Below are 26,186 nucleotides of genomic sequence, written 5' to 3'. Positions count from 1 at the left end.
ACACCGATGTGCACCTGCGCATGCAGTATCTCTGCCGTGGAATCAAGTTAAAAACTGGTTCATTTGGATTTTACATGTGTGGAAAATGTTACCGTCGGAATAACCTTCATGGGGTTGCAGCACCCGAAATGGAAGCCTCGATAGACTTTACAGTCTGTTGCGTTTAGTTTCTAAAACACAGCCTGACCCACGACCTTATCTTTTACAGTCCATTTAGTCTGACTCGGAGTGTTCAATGTCAGACTGTAATATGTTTAAAAAGTACCCAACTGCTGACTTGGAACTGCACAAAAGCTCTATTTGAAACTAAGAATAATATGTGAATTGTGCAAAAGCTGTGTAGCATGTGCAGAGAGGCTTGTAGCATTCAGTCAGTATGCTGTTTACACAGCTGATGTGCCCACCTGAAAGCATAGACAAATGAGGACTGGCTCCTCCATCACTAATGCACCTTTACCTATTTTTAAATACTAGCTTTGATATGATTCATCAACTTTACAGCTCAGACATAAATGATCCCATGTTTATTTCTCATGAATGGATATATTTGTAAGTTTAGAAATGGAAATACGAGAGTCAATATTTTAACTTTGTGACAGTTGTGCTTTGTAATGTTTTCCTGCAGATATTAATGAGTGTTTGTTGGCGTCCCAGAACTGCAAATTTGGGGAAATCTGTATTAATACAATTGGTTCCTTTAGATGCCAGAAAACGATTGTTTGTGGAACAGGCTATGAACAAATGGATGATCACTGCCAAGGTTTGAAATAAGTACTTTGACGTTTAACTTTCTTAAATCTGTTGACTTTTTTTCTAAAATGCAAAAATGTGTTTGCGATGTGTGGTAACGTAACGGTTATTTACAGGATGAATAATCTAGAGCCTTGGACAAACAATGCAAATATTTGAGTTTGCTCCCATTTGTCAGATTGAGAATTTCCATTCAGTTTAAAGGTATTATCTTATTGCCTTATGACCTAGAACACTACACTACTTGGAGGAATCATTGGGGATACCAACAATGTACTCCAGGGACTACAATTCTCATCACTAACAGTAGCTTGATGGTATCACCACTGCTCGAGTAAGGATAGAGCTCCCACACTTGGGGGACAAACAGGAGAGCAAAATCTATTCGACTCATTAATCTACCTGTTGCAGGTATGTCTGTCAATGACAACATTGGTAGGGTGGTGATGCGACCATCAATTCACTCGAAGACACGTGGAGAAGTAAACCGTGGTTTTACTCAGCTTAGAACTGAGCCTGCCTGTGACCGGTACAACACTGAAGGCGGCCCCGCAGGTCAGCAGCTCTTATACTTCCTGTAAAGGGGGTGGAGCCATGGGTGGAGCCATGGGCGGAGCCTGTACATGCCCCAACATATCCCCTGTGGGTGAAGCCACACAATGGCCCATAGGTAGAGCCCACAGGGTTAATAACAGTGCACTGGTGAATTATCAGTAATTATACATTCACCACATTCACCCCTTGTTTAAAAATGAAGTCCGGCGGGGGTGACAGGCTCACAGATTCAGTCGGTCCGGTGCCCGGATCGTACGTTGTGACCGCCGAAGCACTGGGGTTGCAGCCGTTTCGGGTGGCTGTGGAAGTGGGTCCGGAGTCAGCACAGGCGTGGACTCCGGGAACGGCTCTTCCGGAGCTTTATTCCTGTGGACCGGTGCGGCGGGTGGGAGGGAACGCGGGAACCGTATAGGGGTGGGGGCGCTGAACATGGGAGGTTGGATGGGACATAATGTAGGGGATGCCGTAGTGGGAGTGGTGCTGGAGCCTGCGGGCGCCAGGTCCCGGAGGAAGACGGTATCTTGCTGGCCATTAGGGTGTTCGACGTACGCATAGTGTAGGTTGGAGTGCAGGAGCTGGACCCTCTCTACCAGGGGGTCGGTCTTACGACTACGAACATGTTTTCGGAGGAGGACTGGACCTGGTGTCATCAGGGCGGAAGCGAGGCCCCTGAGGTAGCTCCCCTCGGGAAAACAAACAAACGGTCATGACGAGTCTGGTTTGTGGCCGTGCAAAGGAGGGACCTAATAGCGTGGAGCGCATCGGGGAGGACCTCCTGCCAGTGAGAAACAGGGAGATTCCTGGACCGCAGGGTCAGTAGGACGGTCTTCCAGACCATCGCGTTCTCTCTCTCCACCTGCCCGTTTCCCCTGGGGTTATAACTGGTAGTCCTGGTCGAGGCGATGCCCTGACTGAGCAGGTACTGATGCAGTTCGTCGCTCATGAATGACGAGCCCTGCCGCTGTGCACATAACTGGGGAAACCAAACAGGGTGAAGACACTATGCAGGGCTTTAATGACAGTGGGGGTGGTCATACCAGGGCAAGGGATGGCAAACGGGAAGCGGGAGAACTCATCTATGATGTTAAGGAAGTACGTGTTGTGGTTATTGGAGGGGAGGGGCCCTTTTAAATCAATACTGAGGCGTTCAAAGGACCGGGATGCCTTTACCAGGTGGGGCTTATCCAGTCGATAGAAATGCGGTTTACACTCCGCACAGATTTGGCAGTATCTGGTTATAGCTCTGACCTCCTTGGTGGAGTAGGGCAGGTTGCGGGCCTTGATGTAGTGGGCGAGCCGGGTGACCCCCGGGTGGCAGAGGTCATCGTGGATAGCCCGTAGTCGGTCATCTTGCGCGCTGGCGCATGTGCCGCGGGACAGGGCATCTGGGGGCTCGTTGAACTTCCCAGGACGATATACTATATCGTAGTTATAGGTGGAGAGTTCGATCCTCCACCTCAAGATCTTATCATTCTTGATCTTGCCCCACTGCGTATTGTCAAACATGAAGGCAACCAATCGTTGGTCGGTGACGAGGGTGGTGCCTCCAGTGCCGCACGGCTTCCACGATGGCTTGGGCTTTTTTTTCGACCGAGGCGTGTCGACTTTCGGAGGTGGTGGGGGTGCATGAAACAAACGCTATCGGTCTGCCTGCTTGGTTGAGGGTGGCGGCGAGAGGGACCTCTGAGGCGTCGCTCTCCACCTGGAAGGAGACGGACTCGTCCACCGCGCGCATCGCAGCTTTGGCGATGTCCGCCTTGATGCAGCTGAGGGCCTGGCGAGCCTCGGCTGCCAGTGGAAAGAGGGTGGCCTTAAATAGTGGGCGGGCTTTGTCCGCATACTGGGGGACCCACTGGGTGTAATACGAGAAAACTCCAAGGCACCTCTTCAGGGCCTTGGGACAGTGAGGGAGAGGGAGTTGTAGGAGGGGGCGCATACTGTCAGGATCGGGCCCTAGGACCCCGTTTTCCACGACGTAGCCGAGGATGGTTAGCCTGGAAAACGCATTTCTCCTTGTTGTAGGTGAGGTTGAGTTTTTGGGCGGTTTGGAGAAATCGGTGGAGGTTGGCATCATGGTCCTGCTGATCATGGCCGCAGATGGTGACGTTGTCCAAGTACGGAAATGTGGCCCGCAGCCCGTACTGGTCCACCATTCAGTCCATCGCTCGTTGGAAAACCAAAACCCCGTTCGTGACGCCAAAGGGGACCCGGAGGAAATGGAAAAGGCGGCCGTCTGCCTCAAACACCGTGCAGTGGCGGTCCTCCGGGCGGATTGGGAGCTGGTGGTATGCAGACTTCAGATCCACCGTGGAGAACAGGCGGTTGTGCGCAATCTGATTTACCATGTCTGCAATCCAGCAAAGGGGGTACGCATCGAGTTGCGTAAACCGGTTAATGGTCTGGCTGTAATCAACCACCATCCGGAACTTTTCCCCGATCTTGACGACCACCACCTGAGCTCTCCAGGGGCTATTGCTGGCCTCGATGACCCCCTCCCGCAAGAGACGCTGGACCTCGGACCTAATGAACGTCCTGTCCTGCATGCTATACCGCCTGCTTCTGGTGGCTACTGGCTTGCAATCGGTAGTGAGGTTTGTGAAGAGGGGGGCGGGGGGTCGATTTTTTGGGTCGCGAGGCTGCACATGGTGAGCGGGGGCAGGGGCCCCCTGAACTTACGAGTTAGGCTCCTGAGGTTGCACTGGAAGTCGAATCCCAAAAGGAGAGGAGCGCAGAGGTCTGGGAGCACATATAGTTGAAAATTATCGTACTCAGCGCCCTGTATCGCTAGGATTGCAGTAGTGCACCCTTGGATTTGCACCGAGTGCGACCCAGAGGCGAGGGATATGGTTTGTTGCGTCGGGAATATTGGGAACGAGCAGCGTCTTACCATGTCCGGGTGAATGAAGCTCTCTGTGCTCCGGGAGTCGAAACGGTAAGGTGTCTTGTACCCGTTAACCCGGACGGCCATCATGGGGCAAGGGAGAACAATAGTACAACCAGGTCAATACAATGATTAGACATAACTTGATACCTCTAAAAGCCCCACCAGAGAAGAAGGGAGATCAGCCTAAAGCCATGAGAATATGGTGAAATGGTGCATGCCTTCTCACATGGCGATTGCTCGCAATTACCACGAGAGTTCAGGATAAATCTTTTGCGCCATGTTCGGGCACACACCAATATACAACTCCGTCAACTCCAGCACCACCAGAGACACCAATGACGCATTGCCACCTCCTTGTCCCGGGTACCAAGCCTGGCTGTACCCCTGCAGGATTCAATCATGGATTCTTTCTACCCACCCATAAGATACAACAAAGAAATTTGCGAGAACCCCAGTTATAAAAGGAAGTTACATATGCACCACACAACATAACAGAACCCCAGCCTCCGACCCAGTACAGAACCAACTTTATTCCTTACAATTATACAGAGAGGACCAGCAGCTATATCTTCGACTGTGATCAATGCTGTCAACATCTCCTGACAAAAGGGACGGAAAACTACCAGGAGTCGATCACAGGATAACAAAACCCAACCGTACAGAACTCTGCTCAACCCTCGGCAGCTGTGCACGGAAGAGTCCTCTCAGTACGTCCAGAATAAGGGAACACCTGGTGGATCACACAACCAAACCAGGATTTATAACAGCATGATACTCACCCTGAAGAAAATGCCCAAATGAGAAGGAGAAAAAACTGCTCAGTCGAAAAATAAATTAAAAAGCACCTCGACCACAAGGGGAGCAACAGGATATCAACCAGAGTGCAGGACTCAACTCAACCCCTAGCCCACATGCACAGAAAAGTCCTCTCAGGATGGCCCTTGCAAGGGACATGGCAGGACCATCAAACACTTCTCAGGGTTCCTTGAGGATCCAACAAACAAAGCAGCTTCACTTCGACCACAGACCTCAAAGACCGGATGCATCATGCTCTGTCGAACCTGAACCTCCGTCGAACCTGGTGCCAGCTGCGCATTGCCAAGGCACCCACGATCTAGGGGGAGGGCCACATAGCCTCCCTGCACTTACCCTGACCACCCTGGAGCCGGGTGACTTCGCGGGTGCCATTCTGCTTGGTCCATGTTTGTGTGGATCAGCACTGATCGGCGCCCGGCTGCAGCCTCCCTGCGGAGGCTGGTGAATCAATGGAGACCATTGGATCCTGCGCAGGAAGGGCATAAGTAGGTTTACAGCCTACTTCCGTGAGCATCATTCGGTCATGCCCATTTGGGACGCGTTTCCTCGCAAGACGTCGGAGAATCCCGGAAGGCAGGGAGGCTGTTGGGAGGCTCGCTGGAGGGCTTTCCCGAGCTTCTCCGGCTGCATCGCACTCAAGCGAGAGCCCAACGCAGCCGGAGATTCGTGCCCATTGTGCGTGTTTGAAATATTACTTCATCTTGTCTAAAGTCATAGGGTTGGACTATGTTTGCATGATCCGTTTGGTCTTACGATCAGAAAGTCGGCACCATCCCTGCACCGATCCTCTATCTGGTGGGGGGCTAGCAGCCGCAAAGCGTAAAGCCCCCGGCTTTACCTGCGGATATGGTCACAGAATGGCTGGGTCCGTGGCTGTGCATGCGCACGGCAGCATCCTGCGGCAGCCGAGCCGTACAGCATGGCGCCGGCCACGCGCGGACTCGGCCTGCCAATATCTGCCCCCCTGTAACCCCCTTCACCACCCGTGGTAAATCCCTCCAGCCCCCGCCTAATCCCCCCCTACCAGCGGAACGACTCCCCCCCCCCGACTGTGGCGGTGCTGGACTCAATCCGCAGCCGCCACGCGAGGTCCTCGAACATTGTGAGCATGCGCCCTACGCCGTCGGGGACCCGGACCATCGGGGGTGGAGCATCCGGGGAGGGCCTCAGGTGACGTCCTGAGGCCGTCCATACAGCGTGCAGCGTACGCTGTTTTTGAGGGTCGGAGCATCGCAAGAATGGCGCCGCCCCCGATTCTGGCGTAAACGGGAATTCTCCGGCCGATCGCTGAACGTGATTTTGGCATCGGCAATCGGAAAATCCATCCCTTTGTAAAATAAAAATAAGATTGTACTTTTTTCCATATTTGTTTGTTGAACGACGGAGTCTTTCCACCAGAGGCAGTGACAGAGAGAGAAGGACATGCGCCCGGCACGTGCACTGATGCCACACGCCCTGCATGTCCGTGCTTTGGATGCAAAATCAGGGAGCAGAGATTTCTCCATTTTGAGAATGGTTCCCCAAAAGCCAGCATGAAATGAAATGAAATGAAAATCGCTTAATGTCACAAGTAGGCTTCAAATGAAGTTACTGTGAAAAGCCCCTAGTCGGCACATTCCGGCACCTGTTCGGGGAGGCTGGTACGGGAATCATAAGTGCAGGTTCCATTTCAGACTGGGGTTTTATCACAACCTGGAAGGTGTGGCAGGTCCTGCAAAACCTTACTACACTCCTGTGGAGCTGTGGCCAGTAAAAATGCTGGCTGAAGTGGGCTTGGAGTTTTGCACACACTGACATGCCCGGCCATCGTGACTTCATGTGCCAGACTTAATATTTCCCCGAGGATACTTCAGTGGCACCAGTCTCTGGTGGATCACTGCCTATCCTCAGGTCTGTGAAGAGGTCTCCACTGCCTCATCAGCACCTTAGTTTTAATGTTTAAGGATTGCCTCGACCTCAGCTTCAGCTTGGGCAGCCTGAGATAACTTTTTAAACATAGAAAACAAGGAAGACCATTTCCTAGATTCCCAACAAAGTCAGGGAAAATGCCCGGCACTTTCTCCAGCAGCTGGTCTGTCTTCCTGACCTCGGCCGGCTACTGCGAGACTAGCCGGCGTCAACACTTAGTCTCAGGGATAGAGAATCCCGCCCCATATTTTCAAAGAAATAAAAGGGTGTAGCCTCATGACACCAGAAGGTATTTTTTTTAGCATGTGCAGTAATTGCCAAGCCAGGCTGCAGCTGCTGTGGTGGCTGCATGGAGCCCTCTGAGACCTCTGCTGAATTTTGTCAGGGGGCAGTCTTCAATGATATGAGTCATTGATTGGGGTGCATCAGAGATGGGGTTCCCTACGAGGCCCCACTTGTGCCGGTTGGCTGCAGAAAGGCCTTGGCCAGGGTGGGAATAGTTCAGGAGTGCCCAGTGTTGGTGTGGCAGGCTGAAAGCGGGTGGGCGGGCTGTGGGATCTGTGATGAGGAAGTAGATTTTAACGGTGGCGTGTTGGTTCCATTCATGCTGCCATAGCGCCTCTACTGTTATTCCTGGTATGGTGGGCTGGCACATGGGAGGTGAGCAGCAGATGGTTTGGTGAGGTCTTTGTGCAGCGGCGGGCTTCAGTTGTTCCAGGAGCTTTCTTGTTGCATTCTCCCTCCTGGTGCGAGGGGGCGGGATGTTGCTCAGGACTGCGAACCGGGAGAGTTGAGTCATCGGAGGGTACCTGAGGTGATACGCATTGTTGGGTTGAGCTGGGTGTGGGATGAGTTGTACCGTACTAGTGCACAGTACTCTGCAGCCAAGTAGACAATAGCAAGAGCTGAGATCCTTAACCTGTTGGTGGCATTGTGGAGGTGGACTAGAGACTATTTTGTTGCTGCTGGGCTGAAGGCACCATGTCTCACAGTAGGTGGCCAGCTTTGCAACATCGTTGTTTAGTGTTGGCTTTAGAATGCCCAAGGCTGAGAGACACAGCAGATATCATCAGCATCGATGGACTTCTGAGACAGAGTTGAGGCAGGTTGTGGCTATGGAGATTGAAAAGGGTTAGTGCTGGAACAGATCCCTGGAGAAGCCCATTGGACTGCGTCCTCCAGCTGTATGTCTCATCACCCATGTGTGTCTCATCACCCATCATCTCATGTGCACCTTGAGCTGTCGCTATCTCAGAGTAATAGCTTGATGGCGTTGCAGATTATCATCACAATCTGTAACCTCTTGCTCCCCCATCATCATCAAGCAAGGTGACCGACACTTGTTCCAAGAGAAGTGAGAAGGATGTGGTGAATGTATTGCTGTAACAATTCACCATGTACATATCTGTATTATGCTGTTGCCCATGTGGGCTCCACCTATGGACCATTGTAAGGTATTACCTATGATGTAGCATGTGTGGGCTCCGCCCCTGGCTCCTCCCCTTGAGGGGAGGTATAAGAGCAGTCGCCCTGTAGGTGGCTCCCACTAACAGATCGCGGCTCCCACTAACAGATCAGTCGCAGGCAGGCACTGTTATTGTTGATTAAAGCCACAGTTTACTTCTACTCCTGGTTTCATGTGAATTGATGGTCGCATCAAAGGACATGTCCAGAACAGTGTCCGGCGTAACTGGAAATGAGCTGCTAACCTGGTGAAGCTGCAGCACAGCACTACATGCCTGCTGAACAGCAAATCCAGCATGCTATCAACTGAACTAAGCTATTCCACAGTTAATGGATCCAGTTGTGAATGGTGGTGGGCAATTAGACAACTAACAGAACCGGGAAGATCAATGAATGTTCCCTTCTCAACGATGGCAGATCCTATCATGTCGGTGTGAAAGATAACGCTCGCTGAAAAGTTGGACAACATTTTCAGCCAGTCAGGTGCAGGGTGGAAGATCCTTCTCAACCTCCCCTGATATCCTCATCATCACAAGCTGTCAGTCGCCAAGCAATTTGATTCACACTATGTGACAATAAGAAATAGCTGAGTACAGTGGACACAGCACAGTTCAAGGCCCCAACAACATTCCAGCCACACTGCTGAAATCATATGCTCCAGGACGAGCTGTGTTGTTAGCTGTGCTGTTCCAGTACACTGCAATCTACCCATCAAGGTGGAAAATTTCCCAGCATGTCCTAACCACGAAATGCAGGACAAATACAACTGAGGCAATTACTGCGAAATCAAGTGATTCTCAAGTGGGATCTAGGTTTTGGAGGAAGACTTTAGTAATGTTCTCAAGCTGCACTTACCAGTGGTGTCCTGTAGGGATCTGTTCTGGGACCTCAGCTCTTTGTGGTTTTTAGAAATGACTTGGATGAGGAAGTAGAAGGGTGAGTTAGTAAGTTTGCCGATGACACGAAGGTTGGGGGAGTTGTAGATAGTGTTGAGGGATGTTTCAGGTTACAGCAGGACATTGACAGGATGCAGAGCTGGGCTGAGAAGTGGCAGATGGAGTTCAACCTAGATAAATATGAAGTGATTCATTTTGGAAGGTCGAATTTGAATGCTGAATACAGGGTTAAAGGCAGGATTCTTGGAAGTGTGGTGGATCAGAGGGATCTTGGGGTCCACGTACATAGATTCCTCAAAGTTGCCACCCAGGTTGATAAGAAGGTGTATGGTGTGTTGGCTTTCATTAACAGGGGGATTGAGTTTAAAAGCCAAGAGGTTTTGCTGCAGCTTTATAAAACGCTGGTTAGACCACACTTGGAATATTGTGTCCAGTTCTGGTCGCCTCATTGTAGGAAGGATGTGGGTGCTTTAGAGAGCATGCAGAGTAGATTCACCAGGATGCTGGCTGGACTGGAGGGCATGTCTTATGAAGAAAGGATGAGGGAGCTAGGGCTTTTCTCACTGGAGCAAAGAAGGAAGAGAGGCGACATGATAGAGGTGTACAAGGTGATGAGAGGCATGGATAGAGTGGATGGCCGGAGACTTTTCCCCAAGATGGAAATGGCTGTCACGGGGGGGGGGGGGGGGGGGACATAATTTTAAGGTGATTGGAGGAAGGTATAGGGGAGATGTCAGAGGTAGGTTCTTTACACAGAGAGTGGTGGGTGCGTGGAATGCACTGCCATCGGAGGTGGTGGAGTCAGAGTCATTAGGGACATTTAAGCGACTCTTAGACAGGCACATGGACAGCAGTAAATTGAAGGGTTGTAGATTAGGTTGATCTTAGATTAGGATAAATGGTTGGCACAACATTGTGGGTCGAAGGGCCTGTACTGTGCTGTACTGTTCTATGTTCTATTTTCTAATAACTGATGCACATTCAGCCAGGACCACCTGGCTCTGGATCTTAATCCAACCTTGATTCAAATATGAACGTGAGCTGAATTCCACTGGTGATGTGTGAATGACAGCTCTTGACATCAATCAAGGCAGTATTTCATCAAGAATCCCGAGACAACTGAAGTCAACGGGATAATGGGGAAATGTCCAGGAGCTGCAGTCATAAAGGACGAATGCGTGTGATTGTTGGAGGCCAGCCTTCTGAAGAGGAGTCGCTTCCAGGCCACACAAAGATATTTATTTCAGTCTCCTGGATTGCCTCCTTGTCGTTGCCATCGACTGCTGGCCCGATAGGAGAGGCACAGTGACTCCTCTGCTCCAGCCCAGGCAAAGTTCTGGTCCGATTGACATCATGGGGCAACAAGTTAGCACCAAGCTTCCATCGAATCCTGGAAAAAAGGGTTGTTAAAATGGGTAATTGTTGGGCATGTAGAGCTTAATGTTAACTGCCCAATGCTGCATTTCCATATAACAAAGGGAAATTCAAATTCCTGCCATGCCATCTCAAGCCCCACGAACAAGCTTGTTTTTGTTTGGTGGAGGGAGGGTTTGTCCGTCACAGGAATATAGGACAGAGGAGCGGGTGGAGGCGATTCAGCCCTTCGAGCCTGCTTCACCATTCAATAAGATTGTGGCTGTTCTGGTTGTGGTCTCAAATCCATTTTGCCGCCTGACCCCCCCACCCCCCCCTCCCCATAACCTGTGATCCCTCGTCGATGAAACAATCTGTCTACCTCTGCTTTGAATAAATTCAATGACTCAACTTGCAATACCCTCTGGGAACGAGCATTCCACAGGCTCCTGACAGAGAAAAAGTTTATCCTTATCTATGTTTTAAACGGTAGACCTTTTAAACGGTGGCACAGTGGCACAGTGGTTAGCACTGCTGCCTCACAGCGCCAGAGACCCGGGTTCAATTCCGACCTCGGTTCCTGTCTGTCTGGAGATAGCACGTTCCCCCCGTGTCTGCGTGGGTTTCCTCCGAGTGCTCCGATTTCCTCGCACAGACCAATGATGTACAGGCTGGCTGGATTGGCCATGCTAAATTGCCCTTTAATGTCTAGGGATGTGCATGTTAGGTTATGGGTTACAAGGCTAGGGCAAGGTGGATGGGAGACTGTAAATGGGTAGCTCATTCGAAGGGTCGGTATAAACTCGATGGACCGAATGGCCTCCTTCTGCACTGTAGGGATTCTATGGACCTCTTGGGCGAAATTCTCCTACCCGCCCCGCCACATTTCTGCTCCGACCGGCCGGCGGGAGTCTCCGTAACACCGGCCGGTCAATGGGGTTTCCCATTGTGGGGCAGTCCCACGCCGTCGGGAAACCCCCGGGCGCCGGCAAAACGGAGACTCCCGCCGGCGGAGAATGACGCCCCTTATTCTTAAACCGTGTGTTCCCTAGTTCTGTAAGTGGAAACATCTCCCTGTATCTACCCAATCAAATCCCCTTGGGATCTTTTATATATTTCAATGAGATCACCATTCGTTCTTCTTTTGTCCTCTTGGCAAACTTTACCTTGTTTGAGAGTTAATTGCAAAACAAACATAACTGGCTATATATGATGAGGCTGCTGGCCCAGACTCGAGCAGGGCCATTCTGTTGGATCCTGACTAGCAGGATATGTTATTTTATGTAGCGTGGAAGCAGTTGCAGAATCTTAAATTCCCCAGTTTGGCCACCCACATTTCACGCTGTATAAGCGCCCACACTTCACACTGTATAATCAATAGTCTGCCAGAAGCATATTTAATGATTTTAGTTAAACCAGTGCGGCAAATGCACTTGCAGTGAATATCCTAGCAAAGATGTCCTGCAGTTGCGTTTACTTTCAAATTAGGGTGCCACCTCCACCTAGTGGTTGAATGCGTTATCTACTGAACCGACAGACAACTAAGAAACTCGGCTACCTGCTGCACTGCTCTGTGCGGAATGGGTCAACAGCAACAACAACTCGGTACCTTTAACCCCATCATATGTTTCTTGATGCTTCATTGGAGCATTGCAAAACAAGACTTGACATCGAGTCAGCTAGGAAGATTTCAGGGCAGATGAACACACCATAATTATAAAGCCTCACAAGACAATACCATGAGGTGATGTGGCAATAAGGTGTTACCTGTGATGGGACCTGTTTGATTCTTCAATACACACAAAAAAAATCCAAAATATTATTCCAAATATAGAAATATGTCATAGGGGAAATGCCAATCAGCTAATAAAGAATGCCTGTTAATATTCAAAGAAGTAAACACGACGCTCAGTCAGGAAAACAAATCTAGCTGAAAACGATCTTCACGCTACCTGCTATGATTGGTGTGTGAAAAGGGAAGTGGATTTGAAGGTAATCCTTGTGCTAGTATGCCTCTGCATAATGGATTCGTTAAATCCAGCCCTGCTTCCCGATTAGCACAGTGCTGAGCAGCAGATGCTGACACGCTCTTTTTTCCATTTCCAGATATCAATGAATGTGAGCGAAACGATCACAACTGCGCAGTAAATTATGAATGTCAGAACACCCCAGGGTCATTCCATTGTCGTCCAAAAATGCGTTGCTCTGAGGGATTTCTGCAGGATTCACACGGCATCTGTCATGGTAATAGACTTTCTGGGGGAAGAAAAAGCTCGTCAAGAGCTGTATGAAGAAACAAAAAGAATAAAAAATTGAATCTCGTTTTAAGATTTTATAGGTTGTATGTCCGGGTCATTTTGTAGAAATTAAAGCCAGCAGTTGAATTTCTGGGCCATTAACACATTATGTGTAGTCTGTGAAGCTCTGACATCCGAAACACAAATTTCTATCACTGACTGTAGCGAAACAGAACTATGGAGATGTATTCAACCCCATAAACTTACAGGATTCATTGTAATGATTTCTTTTTGTTTGGTGAAGAAATGCTCCTGGAATTCATAACGGTGCACAAACCGACACGTTTTAATTCTGATCTAATTTGAAATTCTCTCACCTTGCTTCTAATTTAGTGGAAAAGCTTTAGGCAGCTCCACCGTTCCTCTTCACACGCAGCCTCTAACACTGATCTATTGGCAGCCCTGGGGAATATCCTATTTTTTAAAACTTATTTTTGAAGCCCATACTTTATGACACGGAAACAAATTGCACCTCTACCCTCACGCCCCGCAGCAACAACGCTACTGCAGCGGTGTACTGCAGTGGTACACTGGGTAACCAAGGCCTAGATATCTGCAGGTTATCTGAGTTGTGCCTCCTCTGAGTTTTCCTTACGAATGTGACTGTGCAGTTACCTGAATAATTAAAGGCCTTTTCTGGATGATTTTTACAAAGAACAAAGAATAATACAGCACAGGAACAGGCCCTTCGGCCCTCCAAGCCTGTACCGGTAATGATGCCATCCTTGGCCAAAATCCTCAGCATTTCCTAGTGCCCCACCCCTCTATACCCATCCTATCCATGTATTTGTAGAGATGCCTTTTGAACGCCGTTAATGTATCTGCTTCCACAACCTCCCCTGGCAGGACATTCCAGGCACTCGCCACACTCTGTGTAAAACATCTGCCTTGCACATCTCCTCTAAGCATTGCCCCACAGACCTTAAACCTATTTTGAAGCCAAACATGACGGAATAATGATTTTTGGTGCCACGTTTTGCTGAATGATTCTTCCTAAAGATGCAATATTGTATTGTCAAGAATTCTGGTCATGAAAGATGAGCTTTGATGAACTGAAAATTCAGATACTTCGTGTTTTCTGAAAAAAAATCTAAAATAGTTAAAGGAGTTCTAAACCAAAGCAACTCTATTGAGTTACCATTGACATCTTGTGGTCCACTTGGAAGTAGGCATAAATCATGTTTTCAATGTACCAAAGAAATGCAAACTGTTGAAGAAAAGAACATTTACTTTAAGTGGAAGTGTTCATTTCGAGGAAAGGAGGTATTTTGAATTGGTTCGGCTATCCACGGTCTGGAGAATACTTCCGTCGTGCAGAGACACAGCAACATATCTGTCCAGCCATTTGATTCCCACTGCCCGACTGAATAAAAATGAAGCCAAATGTTTAAGCATTAATGGCAGCAAATGACTAATATTATGCAAATACCAATTTCACTGAATAAAAATTCAAGAGTGATCACTTAGGTTGAAATGGACGTGTTCCACTCCAAAATCAATTTTATTTCTGGGGAAAGATCCTTCGGAAAGTTTGCACTATTTCCTCAAGAGCACATTGCATCAAATCATTCGATCAGCAACAGTTGGCACCCAGGGGGAAAAGTAGCATTTGGATGCACAGTGGTTAACACTGTTGCCTTACAGCGCCAGGGACCGGGGTTCAACTGCAACCTTGGGTGACTGTCTGTGTGGAGTTTGCACATTCTCCCCATGTCTGCAGAGTTTCCTCCGAGTGCTCCGGTTTCCTCCCACAGTCCAAAGATGTGAAGGTTAGGTGGATTGGCCATTCTAAATTGTCCCTTAGTGTCCAAAGATTAGGTGCGGTTATGGGGTTACAGGGATAGGGCGGGGAGTGGGCCAAGGTAGGGTGCTCTTTCAGAGGGTCGGTGTATCATAGAATTTACAGTGCAGAAGGAGGCCATTCAGCCCATCGAGTCTGCCCTGGTCCTTGGAAAGAACACCCTACTTAAGTCCACACCTCCAGCCTATCCCTGTAACCCAACAACCCCACCTAACCTTTTTGGACACAAAGGGCAATTTAGCATGGCCAATCCACCTAACCTGCACATCTTTGGACTGTGGGAGGAAACCGGAGCACCCGGAGGAAACCCAGGCAGACACGGGGAGAGCGTGCAGACTCCACACAGACAGTGACCAAAGCTGGGAATCGAACCTGGGACCCTAGAGCTCTGAAGCAACTGTGCTAACCACTGTGCTACCGTGCCGCCCGATGTAGACTCGATGGGCTACATGGTCTCCTTCTGAACTGTAGGTATTCTTTAATTCTGTGATTATTGCATGCTGCTGATTGGGAGTAAAGCGTGTAGTACATGACTCTACAAACACAAGTACCCTTGGTGATGTATGTAACACTACACTACTGGAGTCAGGTTGCACCTGCATGATTGCTGCCTTAAATACAGGAAACTGTTTGAGGAAACTACTGAAAGACAGTCAGACATTATAATAAAATAAAATGAAATGAAAATCGCTTATTGTCACAAGTAGGCTTCAAATGAAGTTACTGTGAAAAGCCCCTAGTCGCCACATTCCGGCGCCTGTTCGGGGAGGCTGGTACGGGAATTGAACCCGCGCTGCTGGCCTGCTTTGGTCTACTTTAAAAGCCAGCTATTTAGCCCTGTGCTAAACCAGCTCCTGACCTGGAATTTGTGGTTGTAGTGACCATGAAACTGTCAACGTTTGCTGCAATACAACTGGTAAACTGGTAGCAACGACTGATGGGCACGAGTGCGCAGTTTAATGGGAGAGAAACACAAACCCTCCACAGATGGAAATCTTTGAAAAACACTTCAATTGAAGTGAAGTTTCACTATTAATCTCGCTTGCAAAATAGATTTAAGAAACGAGTTACGCCTTCTTGAGTGAGGCATTACTGGATTTCTGCTGATGTACAACTTTAATTATAACGTTTGGGGTGCTGAAAGGCAAATTTTACATTTATGGAATATCAAATTATTCCATTACGATAAAATGTTCAATTGATTTTTACATTTCTTTGAAATCTATTTATGATATTTCAGTTTTCAGTTTCTACCTTAATCCCGTGTGTATGCCCTGATCTTTATTTTGTTGTCTGTGAAGGATAATCAATGTTGGGACAGCGAATAATCCACCCCACAGACATCACCACGGCCAAGGTTACACAATCCACCACAACATGTCTCGCAATGCACCCACCCCCCACGCCCCATTCCGGCAGAGGTGGTGTTGCCGTTTAAATTTCCATCCACTTCTTCGGCGGGACCATAATATCGTGCTGGGTAGGAGGATCTGTAAAATCCTGGCCCAAATCTTTGTCTGGAACTTTTTTTTCGAGGTCAGCAGCAAGCACCATAACTGACTGCAGAATCAACACCATTAATGATCACTCTTCACCTGTTTACATTCGCATTCTAGAATGACAATAGTAACTAATATGAAACATTTCCATGGTGCTTAATGCCATGAAAAAAATCTATAGACTCAAAAATTAAAAATACTTGGGAGAAAACACAACCATTAAAGATTAATGATGCTTTGTAATACATATGCTGTATTGAGCTCAACGCTTATTGTACAGTTCTGGATTCCAGTTGTTTCTTTCTAAGCATTGGCGTATGATCATTAGATTATACTTTTCTAACTCCAGCGTCAATACCAAAATAAAATGCTTAGTCAAAGGACCAGAAAGCTGGCAGCAATGGAATGAATGTGCAATCCACACAGTCTGAAATTTGTCAGGAGAAAAATCAAGATGTAGGCGCCCTGTTAAAACAGTAGAAAGTGTGATAACCTTCACGAGGACCACGGGGGAACGCTGATTCATCTCCCCGTGTGCTTTGTAGAATACAAGTTCCTGTGGTGAGCGGGAGGACACCCGCCCAGCTGGGGATCATTGGTGGGTCCTTTAAATGTACCTCCCTGACCCGGACCGGCACTTCCCGATAGTCCTGGGCTGGGACGTTTGTATTGTATGCCGTGGTAGTGGCTTTATTTACAGCTTAAAATAAACCAGTTTTTCCGTTCACTCCAGCCCTCCTGGAATTATTACACAAAGATAATGGTGTAATAAAATCCGTTTATCACAATGTGCACACTGTTACGTAAAATGACGGCATGTAACATTTAGTGAGGGCCACTGCTCAACACCTTGCTGAACAATTTAAGGGTTAATGAACTGATCTATGCATATGAGGGCTGGATATTTTAGGATGTTTATTAATTGTTATTCTTAATTTCCATTACAGACATTAACGAATGCACCGCTTTAGATCGTCCTTGCAAACCTGGGTTCAATTGCATTAACACTGTTGGGTCTTACAGCTGCCAAAGAAATGTCATCACTTGTGGAAGGGGTTATCATACCAACCCTGATGGTACTCATTGTATTGGTAAGTACATCTCACAACTTCGTGCAAATTCCTGTAATTCTCATGTTATATTTTAAAATAAACTTTAAAGGGGAAAACAACAGCAGCCAGAACAGTGGCACCACAACTGGCTCTGTTGCTCAGCAGGGGAGGGCAAAGTGCAGGAGAGCGATAGTTATAGGGGACTCTATAGCAAGGGGCACAGATGGGTGCTTCTGTGGACGTGAAAGAGACTCCAGAATGATATGTTGCCTCCCTGGTGCCAGGGTCAAGGATGTCTCTGAACGAACACAGGACATCCTGAAGGGGGAGGGTGAACAACCAGAGGTCGTAGTACACATAGGTACTAACGACATAGGCAGGAAGAGTGGTGAGGTCCTGCAGAAGGAGTTCAGGGAGTTAGGCAGTAAGCTAAAAAGCAGGACCTCTCGGGTTGTAGTCTCAGGATTACTCCCTGTGTCACATGCCAGTGAGGCTAGAAATCGGAGGATAGTGCAGCTAAACACATGGCTAAACTGGTGGTATAGGAGGGGGGGTTTCAGATTTTTGGACCCTTGGGATCTCTTCCGGGGCAGGTGGGACCTGGACAACAAGGACAGGTTGCATCTAAACTGAAGGAATTTGTGGAATGTCTAAGAGGTGGTTTTTTGGAGCAGCTTGTGACAGAGCCTACTAGGGAACAGGCAATTCTGGATTTGATGATGTGTAATGAGATAGACCTGATTAGGGAACTTAAGGTGAGGGAACCCTTAGGGGGCAGTGATCACAATATGATAGAATTTACCCAGCAGTTTGAGAGGGAGAAGCTGCAATCAGATGTAACAGTATTGCAATTAAATAAGGGTAACTACAAAGACATGAAGAAGGAACTGGCCAGAGTTGATTGGAAAAGGAGCCTAGCAGGGAAGACAGTGGAACAGCAATGGCAGGGGTTTTGGGGGGTTATTCGGGAGGCACAACGGAAATTCATTCCAAGGAGGAGGAAACATGCAAAAGGGAGGACAAAGCATCCATGGCAGACAAGGAAAGTCAAGGACAGCATAAAAGCTAAAGATAAATCATACAAAATGGCGAGGATTACTGGGAAGCCAGAGGATTGGGAAGCCTTTAAAAGCGAGCAGAGGACAACTAAAAAAGCAATAAGGGGGGAAAAGATGAAGTATGAGTGCAAGCTAGCTAGTAATATAAAAGAAGATAGGAAGAATTTTTTCAATATATAAAAGGTAAGAGAGAGGCAAAAATAGACATTGGAACACTGGAAAATGTGGTTGGAGAAGTAATAATAGGAAACAAAGAAATGGCAGAGGAACTGAATGGTTACTTTACATCAGTCTTCACGGTGGAAGACACCAGTGGGATGCCAGAGCTCCAGGAGAGCCAGAAGGCAGAGGTGAGTGCAGTGACCATTACTAAGGAGAAGGTTCTGGGGAAACTGAAAGGTCTGAAGGTGGATAAGTCGCCTGGACCGGATGGACTTCATCCCAGGGTCCTAAAAGAGACAGCTGAGGAGATTGTGGAGGCATTGGTGGTGATCCTTCAGGAATGACTGGAGGCAGGAAGGGTCCCAGAGGACTGGATAATGGCTAATGTAACACCGCTGTTTAAGAAGGGAGGGAGGCAAAAGACGGGAAATTATAGGCCGGTTAGCCTGACTTTGGTCATTGGTAAGATTTTAAGATTTCCCGAATAACCCCCCAAAACCCCTGCCATTGCTGTTCCTCCTTGGAATTTAAGATGAGATCGCGGAGTACTTGGAAGTGCATGATAAAATAGGACTGAGACAGCACGGCTTTGTCAAGGGGAGGTCATGTCTGAAAAATCTGTTACAGTTCTTTGAGGAAGTAGCAAGGAAGTTAGACAAAGGAGAACCAGTGGACGTGATTTATTTAGATTTCCAGAAGGCTTTGACAAGGTGCTGCATAGGAGATTGTTAAATAAGTTAAGAGCCCATGGTGTAAGGGTAAGATCCTGGCATGGATAGAGGATGACTGACTGGCAGAAGTCAGAGAGTGGGGATAAAGGGGTCTTTTTCAGGATGTCAACCGGTGACTAGTGGTGTGCCTCAGGGGTTGGTGCTGAGACCACAACTTTTCACAATATATATTAATGATCTGGAAGAAGGAGCTGAGGGCATTGTTGCAAAGTTTGCAGATGATACAAAGATCTGTAGAGGGACAGGTAGTATTGAGGAAGCAGGCGGGCTGCAGAAGGACATGGACAGACTAGGAGAGTGGGCAAAGAAGTGGCAGATGGAATACAATGTGGAAAAGTGTGAGGTTATGCACTTTGGAAGGAGAAATGGAGGCATAGACTATTTTCCAAATGGGGAAATGCTTAGGAAATCAGAAGCACAAAGGGACTTGGGAGTCCTTGTTCACGATTCTCTTAAGATTAACGTGCAGGTTCAGTAGGCAGTTAGAAAGGCAAATGCAATGTTAGCAATCATGTTGAGAGGCCTAGAATGCAAGACCAGGGATGTACTTCTGAGGCTGTATTATGCTCTGGTCAGACCCTATTTGGAGTATTGTGAGCAGTTTTGGGCCCGTATTTAAGGAAGAATGTGCTGGCCTTGGAAAGGATCTAGAGGAGGTTCACAAGAATGATCTCTGGAATGAAGAGCGTGTCGTATGAGGAACGGTTGAGGACTCTGGGTCTGGACTCAGAGTTTAGAAGGATGAGGGGGGGATCTTATTGAAACTTACAGGATACTGTGAGGCCTGGATAGAGTGGACGTGGAGAGGACGTGGAGAAATTTCATTTCATTCATTTCATGTTTCCACTTGTTGTAAAAACAAGAAGCAGAGGACACCATCTCAGACTAAAGGGATGATCCTTTAAAACAGCGATGAGGAGGAATTTCTTCAGCCACAGGGTGGTGAATCTGTGGAACTCTTTGCCGCAGAAGGTCTGTGGAGGCCAAATCCCTGAGTGTCTTTAAGACGGAGCTAGATAGGTTTTTGATCAGTAAGGGGATCAGTGGTTATGGGGAGGAGGCAAGAGAATAGGGATGAGAAAAATATCAGCCATGATAGAATGGCGGAACAGACTCAATGGGCCGAGTGGCTTAATTCTGCTCCAATGTCTTATGGTCTAAAAAAAAACCCCTTTCAGTCACTGAAACTTCATTAATCCTTTAATACAATTTAAAGGTCCAATGGGGTCATTAATGGTTTCACTGCAGTGAACTCTATGATTCTTTGTTTGCTCAGATGTTGATGAATGTCAGAGTGGAGTGCATCAATGTGGCGAAGGACAAGTCTGTCAGAACATACCCGGAAACTATCGTTGCGATTGCAAGAGTGGCTATCAATACAACTCGCTCAGCAGAACATGCATTGGTGTGTAAAACGTTTGTATGAATATTCCAGATTATTCTGGAAAATGCACGATTCATGAGAACCTACAACAATAACCCCGTTTCCGTTAACACAACTCATGCATCTGACGGTTTCAAGCCAACGTGTATAGCTGCAATTTTGAATGCAAATCGACGTTGTCCTATTGGAGTGGGAACCTCTGCAGGTCTCTGGTCTGAGGCCTACGTTTTGGAGTCAGAATTTTAAGTAAATATTTCTTGGAAAAAAAAAACTCTGCAGATCTCGGGATTCTTCAGGCAGCCTCGTTAGCTGAGTCCCAATATTGCAGTGTTAGGAGGCAGGGTAAACTCTTTAAAAACAGCAGGCCCAAACAGTTTGACCAGCTTGGGTCCTGGACCGCTTTGCACACAAAGAATCCTTTCACCAGGTCGTCTATGGTCTATTCATAACAGTACGCAGAAAATAATTATTGGCAGCATTCTGATGCATCGTATTAGAACTCAACACTGTCCTGGGACATGGAAGAATAATTTTTGGGTCAGTAATTGAGGTAACTTGTGGTGGTCAATCACCGACATTTCTGTCGTCATTTCTGACAGATGTACATGTGATTGAGGAGATAATGGCATTGAGACACAACGTGTCCTAATTCTGTTATTTCCACTTCACTTATGCAGCGTGCTAATCATACTGGGGAAGTATCCCCGATGTCCTGGCCAATATTTATTTCTCAATCAACACCACAAAAACAGATTATCTTATCATTAACACGTTGCGGTGTCTGGAAGTTTGCCAGCACAAATTGGCAGCCGTGTTTCCTACATGACAACTTTGTCTGCACTTGAAAATTATTTGATTGGCTACAAAGCATTTTGGGATGTCCTGTGGTAGGGAAAGGTGCTATATAAATGCAGGGCTTTCTTTTCACTAGATTAGAGCTGCTACTTTCGAAGGATAAATTACCCCCCCACCCCAGAATTCACCTGAAACTCATTTGTCAAATGATAAACCTGCCACGAAGCAGTGAGGACTTTACAATGCTTCAAATTGTAATTTAAAAAAAAATGTCGCTTTCAAAATATTCTTAATTAATGCAGCTGAGAAAAGGTTTAGCACTGAAAATGAGCATTTTATTTCACCCATCAATTTGGATTTGGATTTGTTTTATTGTCAGGTGTACCGAGGTACAGTGAAAAATATTGTTCTGTGTACAGTTCAAGCAGATCCTTCCATACATGAAAAAAACATAGGACATATATAAATACACAATGTAAATACATAGACATAGACATCGGGTGAAGCATACAGGAGTGTAGTACTATTCAGTAGAGAAGATGTGTGAAGAGATCAGATCAGTTCATAAGAGGGTCGTTCAGGAGTCTAGTAACAGCGGGGAAGAAGTTGTTTTTGAATCTGTTAGTGTGTGTTTTCAGACTTTTGTACCTCCTGCCCGATGGAAGAAGTTAGGAGAGTGAATAAGCCGGGTGGGAGGGATCTTTGATTATGCAGCCCACTTTCCCAAGGAAGCAGGAGTGTAGAGAGAGTCAATGGATGGGAGGTGGCTTCACGTAATGGACTGGGCTGTGTTCACGACTCTAAAGTTTCTTACGGTCTTGGACCGAGCAGTTGCCAATCCACGCTGTGATGCAGCCCGTTAGGATGTTTTCTATGGTGCATCTGTGAAAATTGGTAAGAGTTAATGTGGACCATGCCAAATTCCCTTAGTTTCCTGATGATGTATAGGCGCTGTTGTGCTTTATTGGTCATAGCGTTGACGTGGGTGGACCAGGGCAGATTGTTGGTGATGTGCACACCTAGGAATTTGAAGCTGTCAACCATCTCCACCTCGGCACCATTGATGCAGACACGGTGTGTACAATACATTGCTTTCTGAAGTCAATGACCAGCTCTTTAGTTTTGCTGACATTGAGGGAGAAATTGTTGTCGTTACACCACTCCACTAGGTTCTCTATCTCCCTCCTGTACTCTGACTCATTGTTATTCAAGAGATGACCCACTACGGTCGTGTCATTAGCAAACTTCAAGATGGAGTTGGAGTCAAACTTTGCCACACGGTCGTGTGTGTATCGGGAGTATAGTAGAGGGCTAAGTACGCAGCCTTCGGAGGTGGGTGTTGTTGTTTATCCTTACTGATTTTGGTCTATGGGTCAGGAGCTTGAGGATCCAGTTGCAGAGGCAGGAGCCAAGTTCTAGGTTTTGGAGTTTTGATATGAGCTTGGTTGGGTTTATGGTGTTGAAAGCGGAGCTGTAGTCAAAGAATAGGAGTCTGATGTTGGAATCCTTGTTGTCGAGATGCTCCAGGCATAGTGCAGGGCCAGTGCGATGGCATCTGCTGTGGACCAGTTTTGGCAGTGTGTGAATTGCAGTGGATCATGGCAATCTGGGAGTATGGAATTGATGTGTCTCATGACCAGCCTATCTCGAAGCACTTCAGAATGATAGATATCAAAACCACCATACGGTAGTCGTTGAGGCATGTTACCTGGTTCTTCTTTGGCACCGATATGATGGTGGCCTTCTTGAAGCAGGTGGGAACCTCCAAACGGAATAGGAGAGGTTGAAGATGTCCGCGAACACATCTGCCAATTGGTCCGCACAGGATCTGAATGCACGACCAGGGACCCCGTCAGGACCTGCCGCTCTCCGAGGGTTTGATTCAAGAAGGCCGATCTGACTTTGGATATGGGTGTGTCCAGGGCTCTGTGGCAGTTGACAACGGTTTGATGGTTTCCTGCTCAAACTGAGCTTAGAATGCATTGAGTTCATTGGGGAGGGGTGCACTGCTGCTGGAGTTTCTACTTGGCTTTGCTTTGTAGCTCATTATGTTGTTTAAGCCTTGCCACAACCGACGAGAGTCCGTGACTTTAGTCTGTGACGCTAGCTTAGTCTGGTATTATCTCTTGGCATCCCTGATGACTCTGCGGAGGTTGTACCTGGATTTCTTGTATAGATTCCGGGTGCCTGCCTTGAACGCCTCAGACTTGGCCATCAGTAGGGAGTGAATCTCACGATTTAACCATGGTTTCCAGTTGGGGAACGCATGTACTGCATTCTTGTGCGTGCACTCGTCCACACATTTGCTGATGAAGTAGGCCCGCTTGATGTTTGGGTAGTAGTGGTCAAGAATTATGGCATCAGGAGATGCGTTGATGAAATTTGATCCACCGATATGCAAACTGCAACCTGCTCCCATTCCCCCCGGCATAAATGGTGACTGCCGAGTTTGGGGAAGGGCTAATCTGGGGCCTCTTTGTAACAACTCCTGCAGGGGTCCCTGGAGCTGTCACACGCTGGTCCTGGAAAGTGTTGTGTATGTTGCTTGAAAACTACTTCACTTGCACTGTCCTTCACAGTGCTCTTGTCTGACATGTTTCCAATGCCTGCACCAATGCTTGAGGTTTTGTCAACATCATTCGCTTTTAACTGTGAGCTCTAAGAGGTGACACCTCCTGACTCTGCAGCCAGCAATATCTTCCAAGTAATAAAAACAGAGAATGCTGGAAAAGGTCTGGAAGAGAGAAAAAGAGTTATTATTTCGAGTCTGAATGATTCTTCTTCAGAGCATCTTCTGCTCAGTCACTCTCCATGTCTCACCCAATACACTGTCTTCTTCCTCATTGTATAACTCCACTTGGAAGGACATCTCTGGCCATTAGTTAGGAAGCATGCTGTTAATTGGTGGCATTTCTAGATGTTGATAACTTGTGCCTCACCCATGAGATATCAAGAGGAGAAAGAGAAGTTTAAAATGTTTCTTGAGCATCGGTGTTCCCACAGCACTTTCAATCAAAGGATTGGCATGAACTGCTCATGGTGTGGGACCCTGCCAATTAATGAAAGGTAGAATAAGAGAAATAGAATCTACTAATCTTCAGTTGTCACCAGGCCCCTTACCTCAGCTTCTCCAATATATTTTCATTCTTCTGAATTTCTGTCCACTAACTTTAAGAGATGAAAAGTCTTGAGTTCGGAGTGCCAAATTTGACAGAACTCTGGTTTGATCAGAATTTCTAACCTCATGTCCTGTAGCGGGAACTTGGTGGAATCCTCAAAGAAATAGTGCAAACAGAGCGCCTTGAGGGCTTGGGAGAGCCCCAGTGGGAATTCAGGACGCTTGTTTGCATGTAAAGTTTTTCCCAAGGTGATTGGAAGAAAGACTATGCTTGAAAAAACACATCCAATGAACAATAGGATTATAGGGGTCGTTGCTAATAAGTAACTCAAGCACTTTGATTATGAAAGGAATTCCGTTTAAGAAACAGGAATGATGAAGTGATTGTCAGAAGACAGGGCTGACTCCTCTTATCTTGTCTGATCTGGGAAGGATTTCAGGTATGTTCTTGTGGTGAGAAGCAACATAGGGAGTGATGCATTTGGCATTCCTGGCTAGTTCCCTCTTTGGAGACCTTCATCTCTTCATTCCAGAGAGGGTCCCCTTTCAGTCCACTAGGTTTCTTCGAAGCACTTCCATAACTGCATTGTTAAATCTGGGGGTTTTGTACCTGCAGCGATCCATTAAGACCCTTATGCAACTAATCTTGGTGGCCAGTATGAAAAACTGTTTTAAGGATGTTTGTCTATTTTAAGGACTGCAGTGTTTTAAACCCGAGGAAGCTTCCTTCTCACTGCCCTGTTCATCATCACCCCTCACCCCATCCTGCCTCATGAAAATGGCCTCGGGATGGGACGGAGCTGGGGACCTGTCATGCAAGCCAGTGGCGTTACCTTTAGCAACCACTCAGCTCCATCCTGGCCCCATGCGTGGCGCAAAAATCAGGTCCCGTGTATCTTTGACAGAAATCTTTGGATCCTCACTGTCTTCAGGTGATGTCCAGGAGGATTGGAGAATAGCCAATGTTGTTCCTTTGTTTAAGAAGGGTAGCAAGGATAATCCAGGGAACTACAGGCCGGTGAGCCTTACGTCAGTGGTAGACTCCCATTTGGAAGCAAATGGATGTGTTAGTGAAAGGCAGCATGGTTTTGTGAAGGGGAAGTCGTGTCTCACTAACTTGATAGAGTTTTTCGAAGAGGTCACAAAGATGATTGATGCAGACAGGGCCGTGGATGTTGTCTATATGGACTTCAGTGAGGCCTTTGACAAGGTCCCTCATGATAGACTGGTACAAAAAGTGAAGTCACATGGGATCAGGGGTGAGCTGGCAAGATGGATACAGAACTGGCTAGGTCATAGAAGGCAGAAAGTAGCAATGGAAGGGTGCTTTTCTAATTGGAGGGCTGTGACTAGTGGTGTTCCGCAGGGATGAGTGCTAGGACCTTTGCTGTTCGTAGTATATATAAATGATTTGGAGGAAAATTTAACTGGTCTGATGAATGAAATGAAATGAAATGAAAATCACTTATTGTCACAAGTAGGCTTCAATGAAGTTACTGTGAAAAGCCCCGAGTCGCCACATTCCGGCACCTGTTCGGGGAAGCTGGTACGGGAATCGATTCGCGCTGCTGGCCTGCCTTGGTCTGCTTTCAAAGCCAGCGATTTAACCCAGTGTGCTAAACCAGCCCCTGATTTGTAAGTTTGCAGATGACATAAAGGTTGG

General features: G+C 47.3%; 1 protein-coding gene across 4 annotated transcripts in view; it reads left to right on the top strand.

Annotated features, from left to right (window-relative positions):
- fbln2 (fibulin 2) overlaps nucleotides 1-26,186 on the top strand; it is a 288,042-nt gene that overhangs the window by 210,770 nt on the left and 51,086 nt on the right. For 3 of the 4 annotated variants that reach the window (XM_072472533.1, XM_072472534.1, XM_072472535.1), the window contains 4 exons: nucleotides 626-760; nucleotides 12,733-12,870; nucleotides 17,171-17,314; nucleotides 20,503-20,631. In XM_072472533.1, coding sequence (XP_072328634.1) covers nucleotides 626-760; nucleotides 12,733-12,870; nucleotides 17,171-17,314; nucleotides 20,503-20,631 — 546 coding nt within the window. The remainder of the gene's footprint in view (nucleotides 1-625; nucleotides 761-12,732; nucleotides 12,871-17,170; nucleotides 17,315-20,502; nucleotides 20,632-26,186) is intronic. The other variant, XM_072472536.1, reaches the window with a different exon arrangement.

The sequence above is a fragment of the Scyliorhinus torazame genome, chromosome 13, assembly GCF_047496885.1.
Source record: "Scyliorhinus torazame isolate Kashiwa2021f chromosome 13, sScyTor2.1, whole genome shotgun sequence".
NCBI lineage: Eukaryota > Metazoa > Chordata > Chondrichthyes > Carcharhiniformes > Scyliorhinidae > Scyliorhinus > Scyliorhinus torazame.
This window is presented reverse-complemented; position numbering and strand designations above follow the sequence as displayed.